We start from the raw sequence: 27566 nt of genomic DNA, 5'->3' as shown, positions 1-27566 counted from the left end.
AATGTATCACCCCCATGGGGAGGGTATGTGTTGTAAACTTTGGAAAGCTTCTCAGTTTATGTTACTCTAACATCTATGCCTATTCAGATTTCAGCGCCATCCTCTGTCAGTAAAGTATTTTGTTTCATTCTGTCTTTGCTAGTCTGAATACTGGTCTACTACTTTCCTAGCAGACTTAATTGATGTCCACCACACCTGTCTGTCTCCTGCAAACTCTGCTATGGTTCACTAACAGTTAATCCTATATGTTTAATAGAACCTCTCCTCACTCTCATTGCTGCCCAGTCAGAGATCTGACCCAATCATCTTCTGGACTGGGGATCTGGCATCTCATATAAGGTTTGGTGGCCTAGTTCCCTTTGCCTGCTACAGTCTTGTACTTGGATATCTGTTTTTTATAATCCATTTGTATTGTTTTGTCTTTGAGTCCATGTTTGCACTTTGGCATATGAAAGGAATGTTGACCAGTTGTCTTGTGCCACTTAAGGAATGTAGGGAAATTAGGCAGGGACAGCTATGAAGGCAATTAAGTCTTAGGGTTATCTGTCTTTGTCTGTATGTTCCCTGACCCTGCATAACACTTACATACATTTTTCTAACTTCACTAAAAGTACTCAAAGAATATCTTACCATTTGGTGCATACAGCTCTCATTCAGACCTATGTGTTACCATGGTTACAGACTACAAACATATCCTGTGTTGTCTAGTACTGCAGTCTTGTGCTAACCTCTTTCTTCTTTTACAGTGCTGTGCATAGGTTTACAACAGAAATGGGGAGGGGGGATTGTAATACAGAAATTTACAGACTTTGTCTGTGACCATGTCCACGCATTACTCCATAACATAATCACAGGGCCACATAAGATTAAAGAATATTACCCACTGAAATAGAAAAACACAGTAAAATCAGGACAAAATCATCTGGTTTCTTTTAAGTCATAATATTTACTCGCACTTAACATGTTTCCCGGGTTTTGGTCAGTGAGAAATATAGAAAAACAACAATAAAGCCACAATTTCCTTTTTTTTTTTAAAGTTGTACATCCCCTTTAAGTGGAAAAACATAGAACAATACCGTACTGTCTAGGCACTCTGTATATAGGCTTCTGACTCACTTACTTTCATGTTTACTAATTTGACTGGAGCCTGTACAAATATCCTGTTGATTTTTTTTCCTTACATGGACCATTTAATCAGAAAGAATTGTCTGGTTTGGAGCCTCATTTATTGTTTTGAGGTTATAGTCACCATATTGCGCATTTTCTGTTGCTCTAGTGCATTTAAATTACAAGAAATAATGGAATTTTCAATTGTCTTGATTAAAAAATATGATATATTATGCGGCTTTGTGCATACAGCTGTTGTGAAATTCTGTCTCCATGGTTACAGACTACAAACAAACCCTCATTGTAGTCTGATTCTGCAGTTGTGTTACTCCACTCCATTACTTTCCTATTCAGTGGTCTACACTGTGTTAGTACAGTGAGTACAGTTGTGCTAGAATTGAGACTACCGTAAATGAAATCTAGCATCAAAATCAAGCATGATAAAGCAGGGGAACTTACTAATCGATGCACCATGATTGTGGTAATTGTCCTAAATTTGTTATTCATGGCCTCCTTCCTTCGAAAATCAACTTTTAAAATGATGCTAATGACCAGAATAGCCCAGGGGGGAAGGTCGTTACCAGGGCCCCTTCATGCTTTAGCTTCACAGGCTATGCAGAAGCACTTCCCCCCTCCCACTGTTTGAGATTGCAGCAGGCAAAGGTAGGTGAAGTGCTGAAGGTGCAGGATTTCTTTTAACATGATTCTTCAAAAACTACAGAAAACAGCTAACAGCTAGTATAGGGGTCACAAGAAAATCAAGCTACCGATAATAATGCACCAGTCTGAGAGTGTCTAAGTGGGTTTTCACTACAGGCAGTCCCCGGGTTACGTACAAGATAGGGTCTGGAGGTTTGTTCTTAAGTTGAATTTGTATGTAAGTCGAAACTGTATATTTTATAATTGTAGATCCAGACAAAAAAAAATTTGGCCCCAGTGACAATTGCAATTTAAACATTTTTTGCTGTAATGGGACCAAGGATTATCAATAAAGCTTCATTACAGACACCTTACAGCTGATTATTGCAATCTGGGAATATAGTAAAGCATCCAGAGAGCTTCACCAGAGGTTAGAGGGGTCTGTCTGTAACTATGAGTTGTCTGTAAGTTGGGTGTCCTTAAGTAGGGGACCGCCTGTAATTGTGTATGCAGTTTTTCTAGAGGGTAGTCACTAAAAGACACCGTAAAACCAGGAGATGGACTGGATCGGTGCCAGAATCAGAAAATGGATAATTTTCAGTGTCTGGAATAGGGAGTCCACACTTGGAAATATAGTATTGTTGATAAGTACTGTATATACTTGAGTATGAGTGAAAAATTTTCAGCACAATCTTTGTACCCAAAAATCCCCATATTATATTTGAGTGTATATGTATGTATATATAAACTCTGTACTTACCTCCAGCACTTTGGACTCAAAATAACTGATGCTAAAAATTGGAACTGAAGTATGAACTGGCCCTACTTAAACACAGAATGTACCTAGAGTCGGCTCCATGTTTCATTAGACCATTGGACGACAGAGCCTCAGTAGGCCCCTATGCAGTGGACTCATATTAAAATTAAAAATTCAGGAATGAAAACAGTCTCCTGTTCCCTAAAATATTCCCTAGTTTATCATATTAATCAGCGCCCTCATGGTTATTTTATATAAACACCCCCTTACCTCCTATGGATTCATTAGATACAGCCTCCCTAATCCTCATGGATTCCTTATGTACAGCCTTATGTGGGCCCCCCCGCCAGCAGCTCTGGGCCCCGGCACTTGCCCAGGTATGCCCAGCCTGTAACCATGGAGATGTATAACTTTATTTGGTATCTTTATACACACAACATTATAGTTATTTGAGTTGTGATGTAGCAATAAAAATACAGGGTGCAAAACTGATCATGACCTTTAAATTATTGCTTTTAAATGGTTAATTGGATTTCTAGCATTTCATCTAGGTTTTTAGGATTTATTTTGCCATCCTTAAAATAACCCCAAATGAGCATTCTCCATACTGGTGCGATCTCACCCTCTGCGTTGTTTTCATTAACAACCTTTGTGCCCCTTTGGGACGCTCCATGATAATCTTAATATATCTCATAAACGCGTCTCAGGGAGGATTTAAAGCAACGTCTTTCGCTTGCGATGATTTTAGTGTTAGACGTAAATCACGGAGGTGTCACAGCATCTGTTAATTTGCTGATAGTGTGAAGACAGACAGTTTTTGCTATGATTTAGTGATTTTTTTTAATACCAGGAACAAACAAGTATCAGGACAATAGCAAGTGAATCATAGATAACATCATGTTGGTGTGATTGTGGTAAATAAAACTTTAATAGTTTTTTCCTCACTTTAAAGGGTTTTTTTCTTTTAAGATCTGTTTTTATTGTTTATTTTATTTATTTATTTTTATTTATTTATTTATTAAATTTAAGAACTCTCCATAAGATAGGTCATCAGTTTCAGATCAGGGGGAGGTTTAAAGAATTAAAGGATTAAAGAAGCACTCCAGTAAATGTTTTCATTCTTATTTTTTGACCATTTACCCCCAAATATATAAAATTCAGTCTACGTGTCATCCCTTTTTCCCCTCTCTGTTTATCTAATTGATTATTTACTAATTGTTATATTTTCCATTTTTTATAATGGCTATCTTTCACCATATCAACAAATCATGGCCCCCAATGCAGTCCTGTACCTAAATCACAATGGGTTCACCATCTCAGAAAACAGGCTCCTAGCTGAGGCAACTGCTAAGGCCCCTTCTACACTGGCGTTTTTCACACGCGAGTTCTGCGCGTGCATTTGACGCGCAGAACTCGCATTGCACTCTGTCCCATTGTATTCAATGGGTCTTTCTCCATTTGCGTGGTTTTCAACGCGCGTGCTTGCGTTCGTTTGCACGCGCGTCAAAATCGCAGCATGCTCTATTTTTGCGAGTCACGCGCAATTTTCACGCCCCATTCAAGTCTATGGAGATGCATCAAGAACGCATTGCACTCGCAATCATTGCAAGTGCAATGCGAGTGCAATGCGTTTTAAACGTAAGGGTTGCTAGGTGACCAGAATAACATTATTTCCCCTGCTCGCGAACGATCATTTAATTAATAAAACACAGTGAAGAACAGTGAAGAATAGAATAAAAACAGTGAACACAGTGAACACAGTGACCACAGGATCATTTAAGATAAAAACACAGTGCAGAACACAGTGCAGAATAGATTACAGATGTTCGGCACATCTGCTTACTTGTCGGGAGATACGCGCGGAACGGCGCGAACAAAATAGCATGTGAAGAACAATATATATGTGTGAAGAACACATTGCAGATGTATTTAAACATCTGCAATGTGTTCTTCACACACATATATATTGTTCTTCACATGCTATTTTGTTTGCGGCGTTCCGCGCGTATCTCCCGACAAGTAAGCAGATGTGCCGAACATCTGTAATCTATTCTGCACTGTGTTTTGCACTGTGTTTTTATCTTAAATGATCCTGTGTTCACTGTGTTCACTGTGTACAATGATTTTATTCTATTCTTCACTGTTCTTCACATCTGCTAAATTGTCGGGAGATAATATACGCGCGGAACAGTGAAGAATAGATCGCAGATGTTTGCAAATTATCAGAAGACATTATTTTTCAATTAAATAACACATTTTAATCCCAAACCATGGTCCCTTTGAAAACTGCTCGAGTCTCCCATTGAAACGCGCGTCAAAAATGCGCCGAAAACGCAAAAACAACGCTAACAACACGCGCGTGAAAAACACAAAAACGCAAATTACTCCAAGGAAAAATGGAACAAAAACGCAGCCAAAACGTCAGTTTTTCACGCATTGCACCCTGACGTGAAACGCAACGCTAGTGTGCAAGAGGCCTAAGACTTCCTGTCACCAAGTTATCAAGTTATAAAGTGCAGACTCTATATACTGATTGTATATTTATGATCTTCTAGAATTTAGCTGAACTTCTGATGCTGTACTGCGGCACCTATGTGTAATGACCCACAGGTTGGGTTCTTTACTAAATCCTGCACCCGGTTGGCTTCTTGTGGTTGACTAGAGAGAGCCTGACCAGCTGTCCAATGTCACCTTTAAGTCATTAGCTCCTTTAAGGCTGGTTCACTTCTTTAAGAGCCATCTGCCCCCTAAGAAATGGGCTTCCCTATTCAGTGGGTATTCAAAGCTGATATCTACTGTCCTGAGAGGCTATTTTTTATGTTTAAAAGTTGCAATGTTGTAAAAATACGAGGTTATGTAGTCTATCCGTTAACTAACATCCTAGAGCATTCCAGATGCCCAACCCTGGTTCTCTGTCTTTACTATAGATTTGGAGGCAAAAGGCATCCCACAGATTTGTGCTGTAGATGTGACATATAAGTCACGATAATCTATGACTTTTTCAAGCCTTGAACACCAAAAAACTGGAGCAATATAAACAATAAAAAAGGCATGAACTGAATAACCTTATGAAGCAATTATCAGGTTGTGTCCTCGTTTCCCTGCACGGTCCACATATAGCACTGTCCTATGGGATCTCTGTAATTATAACCTATGGCTACCCCACTGCTCACCTGTCAGCACTGGAAAGTGCATATATCCTGGCTCCTGCTAGTACATGAAAAAGTTAAACTAAGTATAATAACAGTATAATAAAAGTATAATAATACAATATAATCCATGCAGTCCTTATATAACCCGACAGCTGGTCACAATGTAACAGAACAGATGCTGTTTCTTAAGTCTATACCAGTCATATACATAGGAAATTATCTTCTAGCTGATGTAACAAGCCCCAAAGCAAATAGCGAAGGGGCTGAGGACTGTAGGGGGTGGTTTCAAGCCTTCTGGTAGGCTGGTGGGGCTTGCCCCTTTACTCCTCCTGTGTGAGGTCACAGGAGGCGGTGTTTGGGGGCGGGTAAGGACCCGCCCGGTGGTTTTATAAAGTCCGAGAGCACGTGGGGGGGCCTCTTTCCTTCTGCCCCCTGGACCGAAGAGGCGAGAAGTCAGAGACCCCTCTGCAAATACCCAGCATGGCTTCCCTAGAAGATCTAGTAATCCAGCAAGTGGCCCTGGATGGTTCAGCCATGCTGGATACCCTCCTGCAGCGCCCTGCTGCGGGGTCGGTTCAAGAAGCGGTCGTCCCTGAAGAGGACACCCATCTCCCTGGATCGAAACCCGCTGCAGTGGCTTACACCCTGGAGGGTACAGCCACCACCCCCGCCCGGCGGCCTGCCACCCTGTCACCACCACCCACCCAGTGCTCCTTACCTCCTCCACGGGAGCAGCTGGATGAAGATAGAAGACGTCCCGTGAGGAAGATCAGGCCTCCTGTCCGCCTGAGCCCAGGATCTCCAGCACCAGCCAGGAAGCGCGGCCCGGGCCAGAAGAAGATGGCGTCGCCTGGACCACGTGGGACACCGACTGCACTGGAGGATCGTCGTGGGATCCCTGCTGTGAAGGGCACAAGGGGTAAGCGCTTTCCATCCCCTGCCTGCTCCCCTGCCCTCCATCCCAGCGCTGCTGCCCTCTCCTCTGCTCTGCACCCCAGCGCTGCGGCCCTCTCCTCTGCTCTGCACTCCAGCGCTGCGGCCCTCTCCTCTGCACTCCAGCGCTGCGGCCCTCTCCTCTGCTCTGCACCCCAGCGCTGCGGCCCTCTCCTCTGCTCTGCACCCCAGCGCTGCGGCCCGCTCATCCTCCCACCCTGCCAGTATGTCGCGACAGCGCTCCCTCCCCCGCTCCCCCCCTGCTTCTAGCTCCGGTCTCCTCACCCCCAGGCCAGGCCCCGGCCTGTAATTTCACCCAGCGCCTATGTGCGGCCTTCGGAGCATCCGGCCTGCATAGCGACCCCCACACACACCTCGCGGCTCTCGCCCTCCCCCATCCCCCCCCCTCCGCGCTCACCTCTCCTCCGGTGCCAATTGGAGCCTGCGGCCTACGCATCCGGCCACGCTCCGGTTCGGGCCTACGATGAGCCCAGGCGCCCTCCCCGGCAGCGATCCTCCTCCCCATCCCCTCTCTCGCGGTCCGGCCTCCCACAGTCCTTCCGGCTCCCCCAGGGACCCTCCCCCGCCGCGCGGCAGGCTTCGGGCCTACTCGCCATCCAGGCCCGGGCCTTCCGGTAAGCCTAGGGCCTACACTCCATCCAGCCCTGGGCCTGGTACCAGGCCTCAGGCCTACTCACAGCCGGCTGAGGGCCTACTCTCATGCCAGCCCCAGGGCTCGGGCCTACTCTCCTGCCAGGGCCAGGGCCTACTCCCCGGGCAGCCCCAGCCCCCCCCCCTCTCACCAGCTTGGGTCCTGGCGCCCTCCCTCCCCCCTTCCCCACCATGCCCCCCGGCCCAGCCAACACCACAGCCCTGGATCCCTGGGCAGCTCCCCTTCCCTCCTCCTCTCCTATTCCCGAGTCCTCTCTGCATACCCTTTATGCAGTAGAGACCTCTATGCCCACGGTGCACCACAGACACAGGAGCCACAGATCACCGTCCTACAAGCAGCAACGTCACAGCAGAATGGACTCCCAGAGGCCATACCGCAGGCGGGCTGCCGATACTGGCTCTGTGCTCCGCTCACCAGGCCGCAGCCGCCATCAACATCATCACGGAGGACGTCGCAGACACTACAGCAGCCCATCGTCACCGGGTTCCAGTGGCCACGAGGTGGCGCACTCACACACCCGCACCCGTCACCGAGACTCCCCTCACCGCCTGACCAAGCGCTCCAGGCGGACATCAGAGCATCCAACAACTCGCCAGGAATCCGAAAACAGATCCTCAGCTCATCTACAGCCACTGCAGTCCCAGAGGTCATCCCGTCATGGCAGCCAAGGCTCTCAAGCTCCACCTCGCAGCTCTGACATCATCAAGCAACCACCTCAACGCATCACTTCAGCTTCCGAACATCACCAACCATCTGAACAGGACAAAGCACGGTCTTCTCATCAGGACAAGTCAGCTCCACCAGCGAAGACTTCATCCGGTGAGTTCAGTGGCCTCCCCTCGTGGTCGGCCATTACCTCCTCACACAAGAACACGGAGTTCATCATATCCATTACCTCATCACACGAGAACACAGAGGTCATCACACAAGAGCACAGAGGTCATCACGTCCATTATCTCATCACACAAGAACAGAGGTCATCACACAAGGACACAGAGGTCATCACGTCCATTAGATCACTACTCACACAATTACAAGCCAGTCAGGACACCTGTGGGCTTAGGGAATTTAGCTAACGCAGGACAGGGTAACACATTTAGGGATCGCAGCCCCGGGAATGCCAGTGCCCGGGGCTGTGCGATCCTCCTTCCAGGAGCCGGGTCCGTGCATGCGCAGTGTAATATATCGGTATTACACTGTGTGTGGTGAACAATAGCTTTAACAAGCGATCAGTGGGTCGCCTGATCAGGCTTATCTGTAAAAGTGATAAGAGTAATACATTTCATAAAACCTATTTAAAAAAAAAAAAAAAAAAAAATCGAGCGCCAAAATGGTATCAATTGAAAAGAACAACTCAACACGTAAAAATAAGCCCTAAACTCGCTCTGTCAACAAAAAATATTAAAGTTACGTCTCCGAAAAGTTGGCGATGCAAAAACAAATGAGATTTCCTCTATTTTAGTTTTTTCAGTAAAAATTTTAAAAATAAAAAACTATATACATGAGGTATCAACGTAATCGTAGTGACCTATAGAATAAAGATAATATAGTATTTTTAGTGTACGGTGTACAACCTCCAAAAAATACAAAAAGAAAGGGAACCAAAATTGACAATTTTTCTTTCACCCATACATTCAACAGTTAATAAAATGTCATCAATAAGCTACAGACCCACTAAAATGAAGTATTTGTAAAGTGCATCTCATGACGCAAAAAATAAGCTAAAACACGTTCATTTACTCAAAAAAAAAAAAAAAAAAAAAAAGTACTTTCAATTGCATCCGTTTTTGTTTTAACCCCTGTAAAACAGTTGAAGGGTTAACAAACTTCACAAAAGTTGTTTCACATACATTGAGGGGTGTCCTTTCTATAATGGGGTAATTTATGGGGTTTTCTTTTATTTAGACCTCTCAAATTGACCTGAAACCGAGCAGGTCCCTCAATAGCAGGTTTTTGCGTTTTTTATGAAAATTTGGAAAATCGCATGTAACATTCAAAGCCCCATAACATCCTGTAAAAAATTTAAATATGCATAAAGCATCACGTCCACATAAATTAGTCATTCGGTGAATGTTAGTTATTACATTTTTAGCGGTTATGACTATGTATGGGATGAAGTGGAACATTTTGAAGTCCGGTAATCAAGAATTTTTCAAAATTTTCACCAAATATCTGAATTTCTCCTAAATAAATGCAAAACATACCACCAAAATTTTGTAACTAACATGAAGTACAAAGTGTCACGAGAAAACAATTGTAAAATCACTTGGATATTTTAACGCTTTCCGAAGTTATAACCACTTATAGTGACTCAGGGCAGATTTCAAAAAATGGCCCGTGTCAGGAAGGTAAAAAGTGGCTTCGGCGTTAAGGGGTTAATGTCAGTGAAGGATAATCCTGGGCAGCACAAAAGGCACTTCTCACCCCATCCACTGCATCAGGTTAGCCACCAGCCCACCGCAATGTTGGTTAAATGCGGTAGTTTACTTTCGTTCAATCCAGTATTAGCACTAGAGAAGGTCGGGAATGAGGTTTCCCCGGGTAGGATGGCCGGTCCCCTTATAGAACCGCCAGGCTTAGGTTTCCCCGGGTAGGATGGCCGGTCCCTTATAGAACCGCCAGGCTTACTTCCCAAAAGGAGCCCGGGAAGTTCAGATTAATTGCTCATCTGTCTTTTTCCAAAGGTCCCTCGGTCAATAGCGCTTTATAAAAGGAGGTTGTGGCGGTTACGTACGTCTCTTTTGATAGGGCGGGTGTCTTAGTGCAGAGAAAGATGGAAGTGTCCAAAGCTTTCCATAACTAGTTGCGAGCTTTTGCGGTTTCGGTCCCTGGTTTTGGGTAAATGCAGCAACTTAAAGTCGGTAAAGGATAATCCTGGGTTGCGTAAAAAGGCACATCTCACCCCGGATAACTAGTCCCTTGAGGGAAGTCTTGTGGGTTTTGCAGGCATGTCTTCGGGTAGTTAATGGGTCAGGCATCCTGGAAAGTCCTGATTATCACAATACATGATGTCCCTGGGAGGAGTGGCGTATAGGCATGAGAATCTGCAGGGTATAACCGCAATCTCTTATTATGCGACGGGGTCCATCTCAATTGTATTGAGGTGAATATTTTCCTTCCCGGCCTGCAGGGGCAGGCTGAGATGTCCATGGCCTTGGTCCGTGTGGGGGGTCGCAGCCGGTGTTAGGAGGGAGGAGGCTGCTCCGTGGCGGAAGTTACACAGGCCCTAAGGCGCTGGAAGATGCCCTCATGCCGGCTGCAGGGACGCAGCCGCCATTTCGGGCGAAGTTGGTTCTCAAGATTTTGAAGATGCCAAGCGGGCCTAGCAAGTTGGGAAATGTTTTAATTTATAACGTTATTTAATAATTTATCTTAGTTGTTAATAAACGCTGTGGCCTTCCCACATTACCCAAACATTTAGTTTCCCAGTCTGTTTATGGGTGGTTAGTCTAGGTACACGGTCAAGTACCAGACGGATGGGTGGTTAGTCTAGGTACACGGTCAAGTACCAGACGGTTGGGTAGTTAGTCTAGGTACACGGTCAAGTACCAGACGGTTGGGTGGTTAGTCTAGGTACACGGTCAAGTACCAGACGGTTGGGTGGTTAGTCTAGGTACACGGTCAAGTACCAGACGGTTGGGTGGTTAGTCTAGGTACACGGTCAAGTACCAGACGGTTGGATGGTTAGTCTAGGTACACGGTCAAGTACCAGACGGTTGGATGATTTCTCAAACTACAAGGTCAAGTACCAGACGGATGGAAGGTTTATCAAAGTACAAGGTCAAGTACCAGACGGTTGGATGGTTGATCAAGGTACAGGGTCAAGTACCAAACGGTTGGATGGTTGATCAAGGTACGAGGTCAAGTACCAAACGGTTGGATGGTTGATCAAGGTACAAGGTCAAGTACCAGACGGTTGGATGGTTTATCAAGGTCAAGTACCAAACGGTTTGATGGTTTATCAAGGAACAGGGGCAAGTACCAAATTTAAGGTTTGGGTTTGTTAATCCCTACAGTCTAACAAGCCCCAAAGCAAATAGCGAAGGGGCTGAGGACTGTAGGGGGTGGTTTCAAGCCTTCTGGTAGGCTGGTGGGGCTTGCCCCTTTACTCCTCCTGTGTGAGGTCACAGGAGGCGGTGTTTGGGGGCGGGTAAGGACCCGCCCGGTGGTTTTATAAAGTCCGAGAGCACGTGGGGGGGCCTCTTTCCTTCTGCCCCCTGGACCGAAGAGGCGAGAAGTCACCCTCCCACCCTGCCCTCAGAATTATTTCTTTTCAGCTCTTCTTTCCTCGGTTCTGGCTGTTTCCTTCTGTTTTCCTACAGACGTCACAGCGAAGGCGGAAGTTACACAGGCCCTAAGGCGCTGGAAGATGCCCTCATGCCGGCTGCAGGGACGCAGCCGCCATTTCGGGCGAAGTTGGTTCTCAAGATTTTGAAGATGCCAAGCGGGCCTAGCAAGTTGGGAAATGTTTTAATTTATAACGTTATTTAATAATTTATCTTAGTTGTTAATAAACGCTGTGGCCTTCCCACATTACCCAAACATTTAGTTTCCCAGTCTGTTTATGGGTGGTTAGTCTAGGTACACGGTCAAGTACCAGACGGATGGGTGGTTAGTCTAGGTACACGGTCAAGTACCAGACGGTTGGGTGGTTAGTCTAGGTACACGGTCAAGTACCAGACGGTTGGGTAGTTAGTCTAGGTACACGGTCAAGTACCAGACGGTTGGGTGGTTAGTCTAGGTACACGGTCAAGTACCAGACGGTTGGGTGGTTAGTCTAGGTACACGGTCAAGTACCAGACGGTTGGGTGGTTAGTCTAGGTACACGGTCAAGTACCAGACGGTTGGATGGTTAGTCTAGGTACACGGTCAAGTACCAGACGGTTGGATGATTTCTCAAACTACAAGGTCAAGTACCAGACGGATGGAAGGTTTATCAAAGTACAAGGTCAAGTACCAGACGGTTGGATGGTTGATCAAGGTACAGGGTCAAGTACCAAACGGTTGGATGGTTGATCAAGGTACGAGGTCAAGTACCAAACGGTTGGATGGTTGATCAAGGTACAAGGTCAAGTACCAAACGGTTGGATGGTTTATCAAGGTCAAGTACCAAACGGTTTGATGGTTTATCAAGGAACAGGGGCAAGTACCAAATTTAAGGTTTGGGTTTGTTAATCCCTACAGTCCTACCACGTAGATGGCTGAGCAGAAGTGTAAAATGTATGATGAGCGCAGGACACAGGCCACACGTCCAACACCGGCTTCCTCTGTAGGCAGCGCTCCTGCTGCTTGCCGAGGCTGCCCGCTCCCGCTGCTAGGTCGCACGCACTTAAAGGGCCAGCGTCCTCCTAATTGGTGCTTGTATTCCTGGCTCTGCTACATAATCTGGCTCCCAGCATCTCCTGCCGGATCTTCAAGTCTTCCCACTGAAGAGAAAGCTCTCTGTGTTTCCTGTGCGTTTCCAGACGCCTCCGTGTTTCCTGTGCGTTTTCAGACGCCTCCTGTGGCATTCCTGTGCGTTTCTAAGTTCTCATGGCGGTCCTGTGTTCCAGTGGCGGTCCTGAGTTCCTGTGGCAGTCCTGTACTACAGTCGAGCGACCTGGTGGCTCCCCGTCGCAGCAAGACCATCCCGCTTTGCGGCGGGCTCTGGCGAAGACCCGGGGTCCACTTAGACTCTGCTCCCGGGTTGTGGCTAGTACCATCATCCCCCGTGGTGGTCCAGGGAGTCCACTGACTTTTAGCCTCAAGAGACTCTTCCCGCACCACCATGCGTGACACCTCTTACTGATTGTACAGCATGGAATTAATGCTGCTCTATAAATAATAATAATATTATAATCAAAGAAATCCTAAGGAACATTATTCCTCAGGAACTTCTTATTAGGACACATATACCATCAGTAAACTGTATACCATGCACCAACAAAAAGACAAAAGGCAAATCAGTCCTTTAGATGTAATTCATTCTTCATCATCTTGCCCGCTCTTATTATGTATGTGAGACCCTCCTAATCCCTGAGGAGTACTTCTGACAAACATTGATCTATAGTCCACATTGTGAGTGGTTGTTCTGAGGTCACAGTCATAAAGAGTGTTTATAGTGTATCCATACGTCATGTCAAAATAAAGGGTCCCCAGGAGATTTTGACTGGATGACTCTATTCAGCTCTATAATTAATCTTCTATAGAATTAAAGGGGACATGTCACAAATACATTTTATTTTTTGGTATTTAAATATATATATATATTAAATACTAGTAAAATTTCAAAGTGAGTACTAGGGTAATTTAGATTGGTTATACATGTGCAACATCCCCGGAGCCTAGCCTTTTCTTGGAGCCTGGAGGCAGCCTGGGCCCAGAATACCGGAGTGACTGGCTAGTGCAGCCTTGGGCACGCTGTGGTCACGGTGCTTGGTATGGGGACCGGAAGACTGTCCTATAGCCTGGCAGGTCTCCAGCAGGTGGTGTGTACAAGAAATATGGAGGGAGAGGCTGATGCAATGGTTGCTCCCAGGGGCAACTGCTGAGGTGTCTATAGGATGAATCCATGGGTGATTGATGGGGAAGCCCGTGGTGGTAAGCCTGGATCCAGGGATCAGACGGAGGCAACGTTGTGCAAATCAACTTACAGTTCTTTATTCAACAGCGGGCAATAGCCAAATGGTTAACAGCAACCTTAGCTGGAAGAGTCATGGAGAGCTGGTCCACAGAAAGGTTACATGCAGCCTGGTCATTGCTTCAGGCTAGGCTGGTAGAAATGGAGCTGAGTCCTGCTGATGGATCTCATCTCTGGGCTTAAGTCTCCGGGCTTGCCCTTGGTGCTAGGCGATGGCCTCAGGGGCCTCTGGTTCCTGGTATTAGGATACTGGCTGTGGCAGGACTGGCACGTGTGCTTCCATGTGCTTCCCCCCCTGCTGGCACTGGCACTGGCTACAGCTGCAATCCCTAAGTTCTCCTATTATTATATTCTGGATGAGTTGCGCAGGCTAACCAGATAGATCCTGAAATGGCGAGGGCGCTATTTAGAACTGCCACCTTGTCTATGCATTGGCAGTGGTGTTGCACATGTCAAACACAAGGCCCACAGGTTGAATCTAGCCCAATAGCCCCTAAGGTCTGTTACAAATAAAAATCTGATTCAGATGTTTTGCCACAACAGCCATGGCTAGTTCTTTATTCCAGGCTGTGCTACAGCCTTAGAACATAAAGCTAATGTGCCATCTGTACACATCAGCTAGGCTTCCATCTGCTGTCTTGCCAGAACCATAGTGGCATTGTCATTTTTGAAGGTAACCACAAAGATGATGTGGCCTTCAGCTGCTCTAGGTCCTAATCTTTCTGATATTGACTAGACCAGTGATTTTCAACCAGTGTGCCATGGCACAAACTATGGTGCCCCCTGTGTTTTGTTTCCCGGCAATGCGCAGTTACGGCTTCTTACAATGTAGGAGACGTGTACAATAACACATGCGCAAGCTTTGAACCTCGCGCTACAAAATTACATCACCAAGGCCGGTGCATCATCCTGAGAGCGGAGAGACTCTCGCATTTGCCCACCGCCAAGGTAATGCCCACCAATAATGCTGACTATATGAGCTTTTGCCTGAGTATATGAACTGTTGTCAGAATACTCAGCATATGAGCTGGTACTTGTAGTACTCCAGCAGTATACTGCATATAACAATGAGAAATGTAAAATGAGAAATACTATAGTCATGAGGCTGGAGTACTACAAGTACCAGCTCATATGCTGAGTATATGAGCTGGCACTTGTACTCTGGCCTCATGGCCATAGTACTTCTCATTGTACCCCTTTATTTTGCAGTATATGAGCCACATAATAATCAGCGCCATATACTAAAAACTGGGAGAAACTGAGAACTTCTGAGGAAGAGCTTCGTGTGTGTCTTTCCACCATTCCCGCCAGGATATCCCTTTTGTGTTTATCAAAACAGGCCCAGGTTTCACACTGAGTAAAATAAATTTAGAATCTGTATTATTAATTATATGTATAATATGACTGTATTAGTGTCATTTTGTGCTATTTTGGTTGGTGGTGTGTCCCAGGATTTTCTAAGTATGAAAAGTGTGCCGCAGCTCAAAAAAGGTTGAAAATCACAGGACTAGACTGATTGTGAAGTTTAAGTCTCTGGCCTTTACCCTTATCCTTCACAGGTATGAACATTGATGTGGGAACAAGATTACAGACCCTAGAATGGTCACAAATTGGTGAGGATGGATCAAGAGGTTGACCTGAAAGTGCCAAAGGATAGCGTAGTTAAGACTGGAGCTAAGGATAAGGGCCAATAGGAAAACGTCAGGTGGTAAATATTTCATATATTTAGGAAAAAGTCAAGAACAAGGTCAATCAGAAGTCAAAACGAGGAACAATAATAGAAAGATTAAGAGCTCAGACTTTAATGAACCATCAACAGGAAATGCCCTACTACCAGTTATTCAAGAGATTGGGGCACATTTAATTACCCGTCCACCGGAGTTCACACAAGTTTATTGTCCGTCTATAATGCAGCGTGCGGCAATTCTCTAAGATTGTGAGCCCGTGAGCCCGCTTCCCCGCTCAGGTCCAATAGAGTTCACCATCTTTTTTGTGGTGCTTCTTGAACATAGGGCTTGCAACACAATTTAAAAGTGAAATACGGAGCTCAGTCCCAATCAGTTGGACCATCAGACGGCACACCCCCTAATTTGTTTCACATGGAAGCAGCGCAGCGGCGCCACAAAAAAGATCACTTCTTAAATACTTGTGCAAGCCGATTTAGCGCCAAAAAAGGTGCATAGTCTGACAAAAGTAACCTCAGTAAATAAGCCCCATTGTTTACTATAAGTCCTGAACACAGAAGAAAATAACAATATGGCTACACATCGGTCAACTGTATACAAGTTGCCATAGTGGTTAGCTCTTTTCTGATGTCACTTCCTGCTCTACAGTTATTGGGTGAAACTGCACCTTGCTGGCTTCCTGTTTTGCCCATGCACTCTACACGTAATAGTGATAGTATTGGAGATTTGTAAAAAAAAAATACAACCCCCTCAAGTTATAAAACACTGGTGTAAGGGAACTAAATGACATCTAACTTCTGGTTGAATGAACACAAAGGATTAGATGGAAGAGAGAACAGATTACATGCTATTTGTAGTCTTCACCTCACTATTTACTCATTCATTGTCTAACTTGCTCTCTGTCACTTCTTGTCACGCTTGGTTACGATATCCATCACTCACGCAGTCATTAGCATGCGCTTGAGTCACCGGTACGGGGCACTGACTATTACCGTCGCTGTTACCATCCATCTTGTCATTATAGCACTAGAGTCACTGATAAGATCATGGGACAGAGCAAAACAAACATATTTCTATGTTTAATTTATGTTTATTAAGGTCAATGCACAATAAGGAACATATTAAACAAATAAAACACATGTACACACAAGAACAGTTTTAGGTCCTCCATTTAAGGTCCTCCTAAGATCCATAAACCACACATCCTCCAATCCCCAAGAAGCTTGATTTTAGTACCTTATGTAGTAATACCAGAGCGCATAGCAGTCTTAATCCGCCCCTTTGCGTGTGAACATATTCATACAATTCAATAAACTTAAAGGAGTATTCCCACAAAGACAAGATACTCAGGATAACAAAATAACAAATTCTCTAATTCACTGTTTTTAACAAAAATGTCCAACCTGTCTCTATCCTGGTATATACAATTTTGGTTGCCTCGGGATCCGACTTCTAACTATGGTCGGGCAGGGCAGATTCTTCCCATGAATAGCTTCTCTTGTCCGCACATCTCAGTAGTCTTCCTCCAGCCCCTCCCCCCTGCATTACAAGAAGAGCTCAGACACAGACCCCCACAGGCACTTCCTGCCAGAAAGCTCAGTGCAAAGACTTACTCTACAAAATACTGATAAGATCTTTATATCAAGGGAAGGATGTATAGCAGAGCTGACTGCGTGTTATAACTGAGATGTAGCAGTGTGTTTTATATCCATCTCATAATCTTTCATCTATGATCTGTCTCATCTCTTTTTTTCTGTGTCAGATACTAGTAGAATGTTCAGAAGCTAAATGAACGTGCAGATAAATCTGTACCCTGATAATATTAGCACATTGTCAGCGCAAAGCATCTCACAGCACTAGATGGATCATGAAGTGTCTGCTTAGAGAATCCCCGCCCACACTCTGGAAGCTTACATTGACCATTACTGAGTCATAGGAGCTAATATAGCAATAAAACTGAGTTAAATTTGGGGTTAAAAATGATCTTTATTGTGTAAACATCACTAGGGTATTAAAATTTGAGATGCCCTTTATGGCACCCATGTGACCCTGCTTGAACATAGAGATGCAGATTTACCCGGTCCATTCGCGATCCAGCAGCACGTTCTCTGCGGTGGATTTGGGTCTTCCGGCGATTCACTAAGGCCGTTCCTCCGGCAACCACCAGGTGTCGCTGCTGCGCTGAATGCACTGAAGTTTAGCAAGCCGGGCCGAGTGAAGGTAAGCGCGTGTCCAGCGACACTTTTTTTTTTTTAAATGCGGCGGTCTTTCCGAATTCGTGTGCCAAACACTGTGTGCCCTATCAAAGAAATAGGTTCTGGAATTCTGCAGTCCTCTGATACACCTCCCAGGGAGCACACGTGGTAATTGTGTAACATGTCATCCTCCTCCATTTTTTTGATGTAACCAGGGCTCCTCTATCCACTTGACTGTGATAGGCAGACAAGGGCTCTTCCAGTGTTGAAGAAATTTCTGCCTGGGCAGCTACTAAGAAGTGACAGGGCATACCTTCCTTATTGAGCCAGGTAATACAGAAAGTTGTGTGGACTGAACTGGAAGGTAGGTGTCTTCTTTATAGCCTTACAGTCTACGTTATTATCTTATTCTACCCACCACCACCAAGAATATATAGAGGTATATATTGAACCTGCTAAGCTCCAGTGAAAATCTATACCAAGCTCCCAACTATAATATATTGTTTATAATACTCTGTACTTTGCACTCTTTACTATATATGGGGACGAGTTCCTCTTAGGCTCCTAGGCCCGCTGCAACTATGCCACATCAAGGTACATTAACACCACCAATATCATGACCACCACTACGAGCAGCCATCAACACCACAACTACAACTATCAACAAGATTACTGCCATTACTTACTATTACCACCGATACCACAACTACTACTACCAACAAGATTACTACCATTACCTCCACTATCACCACCGATACCACAACTACGACTACCAATATGTTCATCATTATATCCTCCATCACCACCTATTCCCCAACTACAACTACCAACAAGATTACTACCATTACCTCCACTATCACCACCAACCCTATCACAAAGAACATCAATACCACCAGCACCACTCCTACTACCAGTATTATCAATATAGCTACTACTATTACATTAACAGGACTGTATAATCAAATGTTTTTCCAAAGTCAGCCCCTTATCTATCACTCATCTCAAAATAACATGACCACTCAACTAATTAGTGGAGCCCGGGACATCTGGTATAGGATATCTTATATTATGTTATGTATCTGACCAGCTATAGACCTAGGAAACAAGATCTACTCACTGTATGTTCTTACCTTGCAATCTGCCAGGTTATACAAGGACTGGGTGGATTATCTTGTATTTGCTTTACATTTACTATAATATACATGTAGGTTACAATTTCCAGGCAGAAGGTGCACAATCCATTTTAATCCTAACATCCTTATACACTACTGAAACATTCAGTTGCCTGGAGACTCCAATACCAAGGGGCATCCAATATGATCTTATTTCCTTTCATGCAGAATCCAACAAAATAAACCTCTAGACCCCTATAGAGAGACGCCATATCATGGCCCCCCTAGTGCTCAGGTTGTATTGTGCTATAGTAATGAAGTCTTGTGAATTGAGGATTTGCAATTCTCCCTATATCAGGTTTATCCATCCCCATATCTTTCTTTATGGGATTTGAAGCCTCTTTTGGTATTACGTCTATTAGTCTTTGATCTGCACATAAAAAGTGATCCACACATGAAAAGTGATTTGCATCAGGTGCCTTGGTGCTTCTTCTGTTTATTGTGGGACTAGAAAGATGAATTTCTCTTTGTAGTTTTTGTCTTCTTCTCCATGAATACTGTATGCACAGCGGGACATCAACTGCACATAAACCTTGTCCAATACATAAATAGCAGAGTGCATGAGAGCTCCTGGAGACCGGCCATATACCTATCTGGAATACTTATGTAAAGAAAGTAGGGCAACTGGCCTTACAATCCAAGCATCAGAGCTGTGGCCATCTTCTACATACTGTGTAGTACTGGTACAGTTGTGCCGGAATGGTTGTGGGGCACCTTCAGGTTCCGGAACCAGGAGACGTGCATGGATGTGACCAGGCGGTTCATGGACATAACCCTAGGGGATGCAAATGTTGTGGTTGTTCTTGGCTAATCAGCTCTATAAATAGACATCAGCATTATCTTTATTCAAATGCCTCATAACTTTCACAAGTTTACATTTGGTGTGACTACAACTGTTGCACCCCTGTTCAGCAGTACCCATACCTTACCATTTACCTAGTGTAGGCTGAAGTTCCTTTTACTTAACAGACAAAACCCTCCATAAACCCCCATTGAAGGCCTTCAAATTGGTTTGTCTTCTGCTTGACCCCTTGGGTGCATTGTTGATTTAGAGCCAGTGTCCAGGTGCCCAAAACTGTATGTAACAACAATAATGCAGCTTTTTGCTTTTTAATTTCCACTTGGGTGCCATTCCTATCAATCTGAATTAAATTTTGAAGAAGCAGTGGAGAAATTAAGATCTTGTGTTTACAGGTGATTTTGAGGGGTGGTGGTGGGGGGTTAACACATAGACACCCTTCGGTCCTACAATTCTTGGAGATACAACCCTACAAGAAAAAGATGTAACAAAGAAGCAGCAGTAGAGAATTTAAGATATTGGGGCTCATTTACTAAGGGTCCGTGGTCCACACTATCATCGGAATACCGATGATTGTGATGTGCGCTGCATTTAGAAAGGGTTTTTGGCGCACGCGAACGGATTATCGGCTTTCACGCGACACAAATCGGGGGGCAGGCCGTCTGACGATCCAAAGGATTCGGACTAAGCGCGGGATTTAACAAAGCAATTTGTGTCGCAAGCCACGCACTTGCAAGCACCGGGAAGAAGGTGAACTCCGGCGGACCTCAGCGGGGAATCGACACATGCAGAAACTCGGGTGCATGATCTACATGAATCGCGGCAGATGTGGATTCCGGTGGACAACGCACTTCAGGGATCGCACAGGGACCAGCTAAGTAAATGTGCCCCATTGTGTTTACAGGTGATTTTTGGGGATATAAGAGATATACACCCTTTGATCCTACAATTTTAGGAGGTCCAACCCTACCAGAAGCAGATGTAGGGGCACAATGGGGCACATTTACTTACCCGGTCCTGTCGCGATTTGTCTGACGATACACAAGTTCGTGCGCCCGATTTCCTACATCTGTCGCTTCCCTGCTCAGGTCCGCCGGAGTTCATCTTCTTCTTCCCAGTGTATGCAAGTCCATTGTCTTGCGACACAATTTTAAAGTTGAATCCTGCTCTCAGTGCGAATCCGTGGGATCGTCCAACAGCCCGTCCCCCGATTTCTGCTGCATGAAAGTCGGTGCGATTCCGCCAAAATCCGATCGCGTGCGATACAATCTAAATAGCTGTCACAGCCGACGAAAGTGCAATCTGCAGTAAATATGCCCCAATAACTTTTACAGATGATTTTTGGGGATATAAGACATAGACTTTGGTCCCCAAATTTTTTTGGGAAGGTTCAACCCTACCAGAAGCAGATGTAACAAAGAGGCAGCAGTAGCGAACTCAATAACTTGTGTTTACAGTAATTTTTTGGGGATATAAGAGCTAGAGCTAGCGAGAACCCAAGACATTGTATTTGCAGTAAATTTTTGGGATTTAAGGGGTAAATGCCCTTAGGTCCTACATGCTTAAAAAGCTTGCAATGCTTTTTATTATTCACAATTTCCATGGACCGCAGTGCATTTATCCATTCATTCATCAGCCCTCATCCCCTATTCAGAGATAGTTACTAATTTTAGTAGCTCTACGAGCCTCGAATTCCAAGACTATGAAAATAATGAGAACATCTGGCCTCTAGAGTGATACAAGGGAATATATAATCAGCAACTTTACAAGAGCTCAGTCTAGAAAAATTACCCGACACAAAGCTCTAAATTGTATTATACAGAAACGTCCTCTCCCACCCTGGTGGCGAGATCTGCTGAGCACAACATGGACGTCTTGATGGATAGAAATTTTAATTACAGATAACCACAAGCTGATGGCGTCGCGATATAAACGGTTTTATTGTCAGTAAATTCTGTCGGACAGAATTGCTTTTGTACCTTTCAGATTGCTGTGACAGGGGATGAGGCAGCGCGCGGGCCCTGGTGGGTATTGCAGACGGAGAAACAGATTTATATTCCAATTAATTATTTAAGAATTCATATTCACATGTAAGCAGTGTCCAAAACGTATTACAAGGAGACCGTCCTCTTAGCCTATAGCGATGTGCTTTGCTATTCTCATTTATTTGTGCAATTTGGCTCAGTCCTTTCACCGTACATATTAAATGAACATCCCGTAGATTGTAAAACATGGGTCATGGCTTTACATTATTTGTTCTTGAAGAAAGTTGGTTAACTTTAAGTTTTTGTGAGCATTTAAAGGGGAAGGAGTAAAAAAAAAAAAGAAATCTAAAGAGTTAAACATTACTTCTGGTAGACTCCTCACAGTCGAAGGTCCTGCCGCTTGGTATTGCTCCTTTTTAGGATGATGGGGTTAAAGAGTAACCGTCATTTCAGATGATTGTTGTTTTGTGCTGTGAACATTTTCCTAATATACTTCATTAAGAAATTCTGCTTCGTTTGTAAAGAATCCGGCTGCAAAGTGCTGGTTAAGAATTTTAATGTAATGTTCAGAAGTTAGAATGTTGCTTCTACGTTACTATTTTACTATGGCAAATCTGGCTACCAGATTAAAGACAGGTCTCTCTCTCTTCTCCTGTTTGTTACACAGCTGTGTTAACCCTTCTTATCTCTCCCTGGCTGTAGTATGCTATGATCATTATTTTCAAAGATCAAACTGAAAGTAAAGGGATTAATCCTCCCTTCTCAGAGCCGTTTAACCAAACACAGGGAGATTAGATGTGAGCTCATGCGGCCTCCATCGACACACACTGTACAGGCTGAAATACACATCCCTATGGGAGGGAGTAGCTTAATATGTTTTACAAATTAAGCATAATTTGTTATTGAAGTATATTATATGTATATATTATATATTATTGAAAATAACCACTTCCACCCACATACAATATAAAAAATTATCAGAAATGAGGGTTACGCTTCAAGCTTTCACCCTATCTTCTACACAAGCACAATGTGAATGACCTGCACATATATCTAGAGCTGCTGTCATTTGCTGTGACATGTATGAACCTACTCCACCTGCCCTGACTTTAACCTTTTTACCATATATAAACCTACTCTGCCGGTTGTGGCTTTGGCTCGCTGTGATGAGGAACAGCTTTTCCTGCTCATCCTTTGACTACACCTTTATTTTCAATACAGGAAATTAATGTTAATGTATTTATGATAAAAAGTTATACAATTTTCCAATGTACGTTCTGTATCAACTCCTTATGTTTTTCTAGATCTTGGCTTTCTATAGGAAGCTTCTATGTTTACTACCAATGGATAGAAATCTCACCGTGGTCACACAGGTGCATGGCTCGTTAGTATCAGAGAGTCATCAGGGCATTGTGGTATAAGAGTTGTGCACCTGTGTGACCATGGTCAGATTTCTGTCCACTGGAAGTAAACATAGAAGCTTTCTATAGAATGACAGCAAGCAGAGATCTAGAAAACCATGAGAAATTGACATAGAAATTATATTGGAAAACTAGAGAACGTTTTATAATACAAATGATAACATTAATTTGCTGAAATGGGAACATCCCTTTAAATGTTCCAATTGTTGTCACTTCAGATGCCACTTAACTGGGACTACTTCTAGGATGGCAACATGGTGGTTTCTTACCGCGAAGTCCAGCTTCTCATAAAGAGGTAAAGGGTGAAAACTATGGACTGACATTGGCAATTCCCTTGAAAATAGCCCCAATATACTTCAGTTGGTTACATAATGATAATGAGATGACTCTGCTCATACTGTTCCAGTCTACAAAACAAAGCTAAAAAAAACCCTGAATATTTCAACTTCTCTTTGATACTTTTCTGGCCTTTGTTAGCGCTGGAAAATTTCTGTGTCCATTTTTTCACTTAAAATATTTATGAAACATGTTCTATTAAACATTATATGATGTTTACAATAAAGATTTAAAAACAGCCTTGAATATTACATAGAAATTTCTAAACCAAAAAATAAAAGAATGGCTATTGGGTAATAAGTGGAAATTCTCTGGTTTTACATGAAACTATCAGTTGGCCGGACGTGTATTATCGTCAGCGTTACTTTCTTTTTGTTGTACGTTGAAACTGAAAGATTCTCAGACAAAACCGCGGCTCATACAGTAACCAGAGAAAAAAGTGTGTTACTGTTACATAACATGATGTTTTTTCCATTGTTTAGAAGCAGGAAAAGACTTAGAAGATGTCATAATGTGGTCGTCATTGTCTTCTTCCGACAGATAAAACTTTATTTTAAAACCTACACAAAGTTTTTGGTGCAACTCCTCGGTAAAGTTCTGATCCAACAATGATCTTAGTCATTTTGTGTTAATTCTTTTCTGAAGTCCACTTGTTTGGTCACAAAAGTCCATTCTGTGGTATAAGGGACTTACCCGTATATACTCAGGTATAAGCCGACCCAAGTATAAGCCGAGGCCCCTAATTTTACCACAAAAACCTGGAAAAACCTATTGACTTGAGTATAAGCCGAGGGTGGGAAATGCATTGGTCACAGCCTCCCCAGTATATAGCCTGCCGTACCCTTCCCCATACTATATACCAGCACCTGTCCCCCAGTATATAGCCTGCCAGCCCATATCCCCCAGTATATAGCCAGACCCCTGCCCCAGTATATAGCCAGCAGTCCCAGTATATAGCCAGCAGAGGGGGAAGCCAGAAAGGTGTGTTTTGATATATTTTTTTCACACGAGTATAAGCTGAGTTTGGGTTTTCAGCACATTTTTTTGTGCTGAAAAACTAGGCTTATACTCGAGTATATATGGTAATCTCACCGAAAACTACAGGTGATACCTTCAAAGTATTCTCAGGATTAATGTAGATCCTTGAGTACAAGAAAACCTCTATCATAAAGGAAAAAAACCCAGGTGGGAGGTTCAGTCTAAAGCAGCTTAAAGCTCCAGGGCCCCAATGCAAAATCTTCTACAAATCCAAGACCTATCATGCTCCATTTATAGAATGGGGCGTCTTTTTGAGTTTTTTGGGGCTTTCATTGAATCAATAATAACGTTGCAAATAGTATAATTACGGCTTTTACTTTTAGGAAGCCTTGGACCATTTTCTTCTCCGTGTAACCAAACAGTGGGGCTTATTTACCAAGGGTCCACGGTCGCACTTTTGTCAGGTTTTCCGACTTTTTTGGGATTTGTACGGCTGTAATAGGTATTTAACTGGGGATTGTGACGCAAGCGAATGGATTTTGGCGCAGCTGCGGTGGCTTTCATGCAACAGAAATCTAGGGGCGGGTCGTCGGATGATCCGACTAATTCAGACTCAGCGCGGGAATAAAGATTCAAATCATGTCGCAAGATCAAGCACTTACATGCACCAGGAAGAAGAAGGTAAACTCCGTCGGACCTGAGCGGGGAAGCGACACATGCAGGATATCGGGCGCACGAACTGAATCGTGGCAGAGTGCATTCTGGTCGGACAATGCACTTTCTGGGAAATTCGCGGACCGGGTAAGTGAATGTGCCCCAGTATATAAATGGGGTGAATGATTTTGGTTATTCCTCCCAAATCCCTTCAGGTTTCTCTATCCACCACTCAACCCCCCTATTCTACCTCCACTTCACAAAGACATACCATCTTTCTATTTCTTATTGACAACCTAATGTTCCCTCTATACTGCCCTTTTTGACACCAGCAGTCCATGGACCTCTTGTTCCACACAAAGCACCAAGCAGTAGACCTTAGCCTACTCTGGGCCTCCTTTTGTAAGTGAGTTCCTGTCCACTATCTTCTGAAGCTCTGTGATTTTTTTTTTTTATCTTGTCATTGAGCTGACTGTTCTGACCTGTTACTTGATCACTGACTATGCACAGACTCCTCCTGCCATGACCTCGCCCTGTACCTAAGCTATGCTCCTGTTTATCCCCATCACCTTCTACCCTAAGGCCCCTTTCAGACGAATGTTTGTTATTTTCAGTCATGTATTTCAGTGCCTTATTTGGCTGTATATGCATGATGTTTTTTAACTGTATGTGCACATATGTCACTGTATATGTTCTGCATCCATATAAAATATGGTGGGTTAGCAATTGAAAAACCCCAAAATCCCTGGATACTACACATCTATACAGCATATCACACCTATTGTACTCCATAAGGAGAAAAAAATTGGGCAGAGCCTCAAGAGTACCGAAAATAGAAATTGGTGCAATCTATACATCTATACAGCGGCATACAGAGCACAACCGTATACAACACATATTTTAAACTTTCCCAAAGCCTTCTATGGGGCGTATGCAACAGGAATGCAAGAGAAAATAGGACATGGTCTATATTTTTTTCACTTCTCTCTCACGGTATGGTAAGGCGGGTAATACAGTCATGTAAATGGATGACTGTATTGGCCATTGTAGTAAATGGGTCTTGTGCTAGCCATATGAAAACGGTACGGATCGCACACAGACTTTTTAATACGTTCTTCTATGAGGTAGCAACCTGCCTGTAGTCTAGTTAAGATCCACACATGGGGGTTAAAGGTTGAAAACCTGGGGAGATTGCTCAGACAAATCTCCCCCAATGGGTCCAGTATTACTTCCCCAATGCAAGAACAGTCCTGAAAATAGGAATGTCCCAAAAAACTGGTTTTAATAATGCCAATAATTAGCCCCTGGACATTACAGGTGAAATTTTTCCTGCTCCGTCCACGTAAAACACTCTGTATGCTGTAACATAAATGGTCAGTACTAGATTGTTACTCATCTGGGATCAGGTCTGCCGGTAGATTTTGCTGAATAAGTCTTATTACAGAATTCCCACAAGTCGGTTTGCTATATTACAGTGTTATATAAACACATCCATCCTGGAAGAAGAAGCAGACGTGGGATGAGCTTCCATGGTCTCAGATGACCTGGATATAAGGAACTAATCTGTGCTCATTAATAATACATGGTCCGGGTAATTGTCCCTGTCCTGCAGCAGGTGAGATGCTCTCACACGGAAGAAACGCCTCTACTGTGCAAAAGGGAAAGTTTTATATGAGCTTCTGGCCGAGAGCAACGAGGACCCCTGGGACCCCCCAGTCCAGAGCTTATTAGGAAGAGCCTGCAGCTTATGGAAACTTTTGGGCAGTGTTATAATTAGGAAACATTAATTAAACTGAACTAATTATATGGCATTGTTTTTCTTGGATAGAGAAACAATATTACTGGAATTTTCCATATTCCTGGCTAAGAATAGAAGAAGTTTAGTAAATAGGTTTTTATCTTCAATGAGAATTTATTTAAGAAGACCCTAAATTATTGTGAATTACCAAGCTAATACTCAACAGCAGGGGTGAAGCTAGCCTCTCTGCTGTGCAAGGCGAATTATATAGGGACGCCGATTCCCCACGCCCCACACCAGTAGTTAAATATTATAATATATATGAGGTTTTGTGCAATCTGGAACATTTGTGATGTGCACACATGTAATATATAAAGAATCAACACAGATTTTCTTGAGGATTTTGTTGTTGACTTTTGTCCTCTCCCATTGATAGAAAATAGTGTTGTACAGTGGTTCTCAACTTCCCTTATTCCACAACCCTCTAAAACAGTTCCTTGTGTTGTGGTGACCCGCATCCAGGCCCGGTGCTGGAGGGGCCCACTCGGGCGGCAAAAAAAAAAATTCGCTGGTACAAATGATGACCTTCCGGCTTTTGTACCGTCTTACGGCTGCCTTTATGCTACGCTCGTCGGGAGTACAGCATAGAGGCTCAATCCAAAGCTCACCTTTCCTCATTCCCCCTAAGCAGCGCTCCACAGCGCAACGGTGTACTCTAGAGCC

General features: G+C 43.9%; 1 protein-coding gene across 1 annotated transcript in view; it reads right to left on the bottom strand.

Annotated features, from left to right (window-relative positions):
* PIWIL4 (piwi like RNA-mediated gene silencing 4) overlaps positions 1–2828 on the bottom strand; it is a 149503-nt gene extending 146675 nt beyond the window's left edge. The window contains exon 1 of the mRNA XM_072134143.1: positions 2774–2828. Coding sequence (XP_071990244.1) covers positions 2774–2813 — 40 coding nt within the window. The 5' untranslated portion in view covers positions 2814–2828. The remainder of the gene's footprint in view (positions 1–2773) is intronic.
* Between the last annotated feature and the right edge of the window lie 24738 nt (positions 2829–27566).

The sequence above is a fragment of the Engystomops pustulosus genome, chromosome 2, assembly GCF_040894005.1.
Source record: "Engystomops pustulosus chromosome 2, aEngPut4.maternal, whole genome shotgun sequence".
Lineage (NCBI taxonomy): Eukaryota > Metazoa > Chordata > Amphibia > Anura > Leptodactylidae > Engystomops > Engystomops pustulosus.
Note: the sequence above shows the minus strand (reverse complement) of the source record. Positions and strands in the feature narration are given on the sequence as shown.